The sequence below is a fragment of the Musa acuminata genome, chromosome BXJ1-8 (genome assembly GCF_036884655.1).
Source record: "Musa acuminata AAA Group cultivar baxijiao chromosome BXJ1-8, Cavendish_Baxijiao_AAA, whole genome shotgun sequence".
Lineage (NCBI taxonomy): Eukaryota > Viridiplantae > Streptophyta > Magnoliopsida > Zingiberales > Musaceae > Musa > Musa acuminata.
In genome coordinates, this window is record NC_088334.1 from 52,159,892 (window position 1) to 52,168,220 (window position 8,329).

The following is an 8,329-nucleotide window of genomic DNA, read 5'->3' on the forward strand; positions in this document are numbered from 1 at the left end:
TCGAACGTATTAGGAACGGAGTAATTATATATTAATTAGTCCTAAGAAATATGATTTGTTTTTCTTTTTTTTATAATATATTTATTTATAGATATAATATTTTTTTCTATCTTTTTATTTTTTGTATATAATATATAAATCATGTCACGAAAATTTGGATCACAATGACAGAAGACTGCATGCAAATTGGTGAATTCAAGGAAAATAATTTTGGCATAATTTTCCAAACATTTTTTACCAAATTTTAAAGTCCAACAGCTCCTGCGGGTCCCATGGTGGGCCCTGCTCCAATGTTGTGTGAAATAGCTGTGACCCTCCAACTTGGTTGTCCCTTACATTAACCACGGCAGCACGGTCACTCCTCTCGTTGACTCGCAGGACAAGAGGTGCATCTGGGGCTGGCAGATCGAAGACAAGAAGGGGAAGAAACCCTCGAATTCTCGACGTGATTGATCTCAGCTCGTCCAAAGATCTCGAGTCATCGGAAGTTGCACGTCTTTTCCGCATCCTTGTTCCCTTGCAGCTTCGATTTTGAATCGATTTCAAGATTTCCAGCTCCTTTTCCCAGAAATTTTGAACTACGGATTGGGGAATCGCGGAAAGGCTTGCTCTTTGTCCAGTTTCGTGTAGGAATCCAACCTTGTTGAAGGGTTATGGCCCGAAGGCCGTGGTTAAAGTTGCTGGTTTTGATTGGATTGTTTGCCTTTTCCGAGGGAAGAGGTAATTACTGATCTTTTTGCTATTTTATAAATCAATCTATATCCACCGTTAGATAACTCTGATAAATTCAAGTAATTAGATGTGGTATGCTCAATTTCAAACTCAAAAGAGCAGAACTTACTAGCTCGAAATTCCATTATTCTGTGAGGTAGTATTTTGACCTTTCTTCGTGATGGTTAACAGAAATTAAACTCGCCGATGAGGATGGGGCTTCTCTCTACAACCGTACTCTAGCTAAGATGCTCGTGGAGTATGCTTCTGCTGTGAGTATAACCTTGATCATGTGTTGCTTCCTCACACAATTTTAGATTTTGATACTGGAAACAAATATTTTTATCTGTGCTAATAGTTCCATTTATGTATGATCAGACATCTGATCAGACACTTGGTTTTTCTCAATAGCCACATAGGATGTGCTGCATTTCCTAGAGTATCAGGTTAATTAGGATAATATGTTCTTTATCTGTTTTTATGGAGCCAAAGAGCATGAAGGAAAATTGTGTTTGTGCAATTTTCTTGATGCCATGAAAGTGAATTCTGTTGGATAGCCCTACCAAAAATTGACTCACTCTTACTGGTGAGGAATAGGTTTTTTTTTTTTAATTTTCATTTTCTGAAATTTTTATAAGTTGAAAGCTTTTCACAGAAACGTTATAAACTAAGTGATCCTTTTTAATAAAGATAGCATTGTATATAAAACATACTTAAAGCCTTGGCTTTCAGTTTTTGATCTTAAAACAGACAAGACAAAGACATTCAGAACCTCTTCCTGTTAGTCATCAAGTTTCTGCATCAAATTTGTGAATATTATGACCTGCAAGTTTAATTGCCTCTTGCAGGCTTACATCACAGATCTGATGGCACTATTCACATGGACCTGCTCAAGGTGTAATGATTTGACGAAGGTAAAAAGAACAGACGGTTACTCATTCACATTTGTGTTTTTGCAATAATGAAAGGTAGACTTTGCTTGATGAGCTTTCTTGACAAGACTCCGTCTTTCTAATGTTGGATGCATGAATTAAAACAGGGGTTTGAGATGCTAGAACTGATTGTTGATGTCCAGAACTGCTTACAGGTGGATTCACATCTTTCAAGAGCGTATATATGTTAAACTCAAATACATCTGCTACTCGACTCAGAAATTTCTTCTTGTTTTTTGTATATGAAACTTCTTATGTAGGCATTTGTGGGAGTTGCTCATGATCTGAATTCCATCATTATTGCATTCAGAGGCACCATTGAAAACAGGTAGAAACCTAATTTATGATCTTATTATCTATTATAATTATGCTGTAAACATCAGAATGGACATGGATGGCTCTAGCATGGACGTTTTGGGTAACAAATTAATGACTTTGGTATATGTCTCTCAATACATGTACTCGAATGCAAATTTTTTTGCCATCATTGACATGGAAGTCTCTGTACCATGCTGTCTATGGGACACTAAATACCACACCTCGATGGAGGTGATATACGGCACAACTGTGTGCTCTTTGTTGTGCCATTGAATAAGAAATGATTATATGCTAATCCACAATATGATTAGATCTGTTAGTTACCTTATTATGTGCCATGTCATGTGCATAAGGGCTCAGGAAACATTACATGCAATCTTTATCCTTGATCATTCGGACTCAGACAATGAAGAATGGATCTATGGTGAATGAACTAATTGCAATATCTGTAGATCTTGTAATTGTAAAGAATATGTATAATGTTCTGTGAAATCTTTTCTGATCAGTGAAGTCGAAGATGCAGTTTGACTTACTGTCTTTTAACAGCATGAGGAATTGGATTGAGGATTTGTTCTGGAAGCAGCTTGACTTGAATTACCCAGGTGTACAAGGTGCAATGGTATGCAATGTTCCCTCTGTTTATTTGAACCTACAATTGGTGAACATACCTTTTAGTCATCTTCATCTCCATTGTTGACACTGTAGGTGCACCATGGGTTTTATTCTTCTTACCATAACACTACTCTGCGTCATGGGATTCTAAGTGCTGTTCGAAAGATTAAGGAGTCATATGGAAACATCCACATAATTATTACAGGGCATTCGTTGGGAGGGGCTCTGGCATCATTTTGTGCACTCGATCTTACTGTAAGTGCTACCAAAATTTCTCATTTGCATTCAGCTAATAGACATCCAAGCCTGACAGCAGATCTGCAAACTATGCAAATGATATTTCATATACAGCCATGCATTTAAAATTGGAATGATCATCTTTTCATCTTGCTGCCTCTCTTTTATCGTGATAGAAAATGTGAACTGAATTTCAGGAGATTACTTATATGCATCTGCTGGACTTTTGTCTTGAAAATTTTCAAAAAATATGAATTATGTGCCAAATTAGCTCCTGTACTTGTGTCAATTAGCTGCATAAGGATGTTTTTGATGAATTTGCTTCTTTGCTTAGAAGGCTAGCAGGGATAATCATTATAGCATTTAATGCTAGTATAGTTATTTTGCCTCAGAAAAATCTTGTTTAGTAATTGGCATTATTAGATGATATCGTTGACTACAAATGCAGTGTTACTAGTTGATATTGGTGTAACAGGATTTGTTCTTGTTTTAGGTCAACCATGGAGTACAAAATGTTCAGCTTATGACCTTTGGACAGCCTCGCATAGGAAATGCTGCTTTTGCCACCTACTTCAACAAACATGTTGCAGATGCAGTTCGTGTGACCCATGAGAATGATATAGTGCCACACTTGCCACCATATTACTCCTATTTCTCACAAAAGACATACCATCATTTTCCAAGAGAGGTATACTCTGTTTGAAGTTGTCCCACATAATGTTAGAAAATAACTAAAGTCAAAGAAGTTAAATCATGTTGTCTCCCAAATTCTTGTTTGATGACATCACTCGATGTTGTGCCTGAGCATTTTTTTGCCTGTAGTTTAATTTTTCTGGCTCCAATGCCATAAGTTCTTAACTGCAAATCACCTTTTTAAGATTTATCTACCTTTTCTATGATATGTTTCACTAGAGCTTTGCAGACGACACCATATGTTCAACTTGGGACCAGACGTGACTCATGGACTGGGAAGTATATTTGCTCTAATTTGTGTTGTAAAACCTGAAGGTAGAAATTGTGGTTGTTTAACTAAACCTCATTCGAGTTACCAGAGCAAGATCAAACTCGCTGGTCAAGAGTTACTTAAAATTAGTTCCTAATTGGTCAAATCCTGCCAAGAAATTGTACTGTAGCCAGTTTAGGTTACAAATGAAAGCTCAACCTCCATTTATGTGTGCCATCTTTTTCCTTTTTCGCTCACAAACTTTCATAATCCTGATTGATTTAAGCTTCTATGCTGTATTGTTCAAAAGGCATCATTTTTTATCTCAAAACAATTTCAGGTATGGCTTCGTGACATTAAAGTGGATGGCCTAGAAGACATGGTGGAGAAGATTTGTGATGAATCTGGAGAAGACCCTTCTTGTTGCAGGTACTTATGTTCCTTCCAAGTTTTATAGCAAATATTTTCAGTTATATCAATGATTGTGCTTTGTCTTCAATAGATCTGTTTACGGGAGAAGTATATGGGACCATCTTAAGTATTATGGTGTCGAACTACAAGCTGATACATGGGGCTCTTGTAGAATGTTGATGGATAATAGTGTTCTACAATACTATATAGAGTACAATGGTGACATCATCTTGTCCAGGGATCCTTCTACTCCATCACATTTGAAACTAAATTCACCTCCAGATACCAGTCGCAGCACCGTGTAGAATTCATTCATCGGTAAAATATTCCAACCAAAGCTTGTAAAATAGGTGTTGATGGCTATATGCCTGTATATAGTGGACGTCATCAAGTTCATTGTGTTCATGGGAAGAATGTATATATGCACCCCCTTTTGAACCAATGTGTCAAGGTAAATATTGGTTGGTGTATCGTAATGTTTAATTTAATATGAAGTTGTGCTTGCAAAGGAATGTGATTATGAGCAGCATTATTACTGCCATGGTTTGATGCCACCGGGCGATCAGCTATCGGAACTCTTTCATTGGTTTCCTTTGCTGCTCTGTTTTTAGTGTTGCTGTTCTATGCTTGCCGAGAATGCTCAACTATGCATAATAATGTGTTTCTTGGTTCTGATGGTTTATTGGAGTTAAAACCTTAAAATTAGATGTACTGTAGTCTTCTACCTATCAAAAACTAGATTGATGATGGCATTGGTTATCTTGCTCGAGATTTGCAATATTTGTAAATAGATTAAATTCAAAAGTGAGGACTTAACTAAATACCATGTTTCTATAAGAGTTGACTTTAAGCCAGCCAGATCGATTGACCTTTGAAATGGTAGTCACCCTCCTGCTTAACATTCATGTTGGGTTCTGAAGTGGTGCTCATGTTCAAGATGCTAAAGCATGGAGGAAGTAAAGCCATGGAGCTAATCTGCCACCAATGTGAAGGTACATCATGATCCTGTCTCAGTAGACCTAACAATTTTCCACCAATGAACACAGGAAGCTTGATGAGATGATGGACAGAACAATTAACATCAAGCTCGTAGGAGAGCATCTCGATGGCATGGGCACACGCAGCATGAGCTCGAAGGGAAGACCACCACTGCCTTCAACGGTGCCGGAGACGCTAACCGAGAGATGGAAGTCAAAGTTCGATGATGCAGCTCGAAGGCAGTGTGAGATAGCTGGGTTCAGGTACGGAGGGACATGTGAAGGAAGGAGAATGACAGTGTTCACCTTGGAGTTACGCTGGAAACCATAGCTAAGATCTTCAAATATTAGGGAAGTGACTGACATCTCTCAATCTCAATCTCTTCATGGTTCCTTGGCAATCGAGTTTTTGTCACCTCAAGATCTTCTAAGAATATGTGGATGATTTCCTTGGACTAAACATTCCTGTGCTAACATGAATCTTTGACATTTACAGTGATGCAGGAGCTAAGAATGGCCAGCGTGCGTACATACAGATCAAATCGAAGAAACAGTGATTTTGATGTCTAGCATTTGTCGTCATGCTTTGATGAAGATTGATGCTTCGCAATGGGATGTCATCTACTGGGATATGGCGGATCAAATCTCGATCCCAAGAACACCAGGTTCTGCATCAAAGCGTTTGCTGGTTGTCGCAAACCACACAGTAAAGCTTATAAGCATTTGGTCGGCTCCTCTTGCAGAAAAAGCCTTATTCCATGACTCACCCACCTTCTTCGAATGAATCACCGGATCAGCCAAGCAAAGAATACTCTGTCTCGTCATTGCACAGTGATTTGTTCTTGGCATCGTCATGGCTCACACGATAACCAAATCTGCGATTTAGTGAAAGGGAGATTTAAGTATCTTCTTCCTCATTTCCTTTTATGGGGAATTCGAGATGTGGCCATGGCGGAGCCAAGTCTTTGCCTTGGGATACCTTCACAGCGTCGCCAATCTTGATCGGGCAGGAACAGTACAGTATGCCAAGGGGATGCTATTCCGAGGGGCCATCTTTGGCTCCACGAACGCCCAAAGGCTACTTGCCATCAGCTTCACACATGCAAATAAATGAGAGAGGCGAAAGGGACTTTCTCTTATCTCGCGCGTGGAAGGCATCCTTAAGCCTTCCTTACCTTTCTTCATCCATTGCTAGAGATGTTGTTCTTGCAGAATTCGACGTGCCGCAAACAGACAAGGTTTTCGAGCGTCTATGTCGTCTCTTTCACATCAGCAGCACAAATTGCAGGGACTACAGATGCATTTTATCCACGCGAAAAAACAAATCCTTATCTACATAGCCGGCTATCCAAGATAAAAAGAGGCATCAAGAACTGACCGGCAGCATCAAAGATTTGATTGCAACTGATGTAGCGATGCCGGTGGTGGTGTACGGGTATGGACAGATTGGAAGATTCTTTGTTCTTCCGTTCTCGGCAGCAGCTGGCTTATCTCTTCCGATCATACCTTTCAGAGATACCCAAGTCAAAGGATAAGAGGAAGGAAAAGCTTAGTACAATTTGTAACGTGGCCTCCATGATGCAACCTCAAGGTTCTTCAACAGCAGCAGCTCATCTCTCTCTCTCTCTCTCAAATGTAGGATGGTGAAGCAGCAGATGCGGATAGAATTCCCTGTGTCTGCACCACCGAGACGCCGTACGGCCCATTGCTTTCGCTGGTTTTGGCCCTCTGTTTCTTTTCCATGGATTAAGCATCATCACTTTCGGATTGGCATGCACAAACCGAAGCTTTCTCTTGAAGTCTAGCATGGGTTTTGCAGAGAGGTCATACTGTCGATGCAAGGCTGGCATGTCTCTGATGTAGCTTGGTCTGCTTGTTGGTGCGGAAGAAACATTGTCTGCATTCGATGATGAGACCAGTAAACCTACATGACATTCATCTTACAAAATGCTCGAGATACAAGTCAATGCTTCTCATGTCTTTCCGCTTTCATGTTAGGAAACAACGAGTGAAGCTTGGAAGACTAGAGGGGAGCAAAAGCAGGATATCATAGGACACGGTTTCGCCAAACAGCAAAGCTTATTCTCTTCCATGTATGTAACCTTCAAAAAGGTCTGCAGGAGTCGTCAGCTAATGAGAAAAGAGAGAATTCATACTTCCTGGCATCGGAAACTGATGCCTGCCTTATCTGTTCATCTCGGCTCGAAGAAAGTACACAACCCAACTTGATCTACACACTAGTAGAAAGATACTACTGTCCCTTTCGGATCATTGCAGTGAGAGCATGCATCATCAAATATCTACCGATCATGACTAGAATTGTTCCAAACCGATCGACTTTTCTTCCTATATAAACACCAACGTCAGACAGCACAAGTCAAGTTCAAGTCTTCTGAGGTAAGCCACAAGCATTACATCGAAGGATGGACAAGGTGATGAAGCTGGCGTCGCAACGGGCGGTGGTGGTCTTCAGCCGTAGCAACTGCTGCTTCTGCTACAGCGTGAAGAGCCTGTTCCATGAGCTCGGCGTCAGCGCTGCCGTCCACGAGCTCGACGAGGACCCGAGCGGGCCGGAAATGGAGAAGGCCCTCGCCAGGCTGCTGGGGCGCAAGCCGCCGGTGCCGGCCGTGTTCATCGGCGGCCAGCTGGTTGGGTCCACGGAGAAGATCATGACGCTGCACCTGGGTGGGGATCTGGTGCCGCTGCTGAGAGATGCAGGAGCTCTGTGGCTCTGAGGATGACTACATACCGTGTGTTGGTTCTCATGTCTCCTTCCTTTCCTCCTCCTCCTCCTCCTGTTCTTGCTGTTGCTGCCTGTAATGTGCGAGTAATAATGCAGAGTCGTCTTCTTCAACTGCACCATCCAAGTTTAGTATTCTAACCCTAACTGTGCGCACGGAGGTCTGCATGTTGCTTTGAGCTTCGCACACTTTCAGACCCAGCGAAGACAAAGAGCTCCATTTCACCCACGTAGTTGAACAACATCTGGCTATCAACATCAAATGCTTGTCATCTCACTGTATGAACAGCTTGCTTGTCATCTGACCTAAGGAAGTTCTTTGGATTGATGATGAAATCAGGTAAAAAGGTTCTCATGCAAAACTCATCTGTCACGTAAATCATCTAATTTGAAAACAATGATGCATTGCCAAAATACAACTAAAAGTATGTGTGTTTGTTCTACTTAT

General features: G+C 40.8%; 2 protein-coding genes across 2 annotated transcripts; both read left to right on the plus strand.

Annotated features, from left to right (window-relative positions):
* Positions 1-345: 345 nt before the first annotated feature.
* On the plus strand, positions 346-4,676 carry LOC103995586 (probable feruloyl esterase A). Its single transcript, XM_009416202.3, has 10 exons — positions 346-720; positions 904-983; positions 1,560-1,625; positions 1,751-1,798; positions 1,904-1,971; positions 2,508-2,580; positions 2,667-2,828; positions 3,304-3,498; positions 4,094-4,182; positions 4,256-4,676. The coding sequence occupies exons 1-10, from the start codon at positions 654-656 to the stop codon at positions 4,467-4,469; spliced, it is 1,062 nt and encodes a 353-aa protein (XP_009414477.2). The 5' UTR covers positions 346-653; the 3' UTR covers positions 4,470-4,676.
* Positions 4,677-4,792: 116 nt separating this feature from the next.
* LOC103995585 (putative glutaredoxin-C14) lies at positions 4,793-7,995 on the plus strand. The gene is made up of 2 exons (XM_065081116.1): positions 4,793-5,806; positions 5,885-7,995. The coding sequence occupies exon 2, from the start codon at positions 7,565-7,567 to the stop codon at positions 7,874-7,876; it is 312 nt and encodes a 103-aa protein (XP_064937188.1). The 5' UTR covers positions 4,793-5,806; positions 5,885-7,564; the 3' UTR covers positions 7,877-7,995.
* Positions 7,996-8,329: the final 334 nt, after the last annotated feature.

Coding starts and splice junctions, on each gene's coding strand:
- LOC103995586 (XM_009416202.3), top strand. CDS start 654: ATGGCCCGAAGGCCGTGGTTAAAGTTGCTGGTTTTGATTGGATTGTTT. Junction 1,972..2,507: donor AGAGGCACCATTGAAAACAG/GTAGAAACCTAA, acceptor GTCTTTTAACAG/CATGAGGAATTGGATTGAGG. Junction 2,581..2,666: donor CAGGTGTACAAGGTGCAATG/GTATGCAATGTT, acceptor TTGACACTGTAG/GTGCACCATGGGTTTTATTC.
- LOC103995585 (XM_065081116.1), top strand. CDS start 7,565: ATGGACAAGGTGATGAAGCTGGCGTCGCAACGGGCGGTGGTGGTCTTC.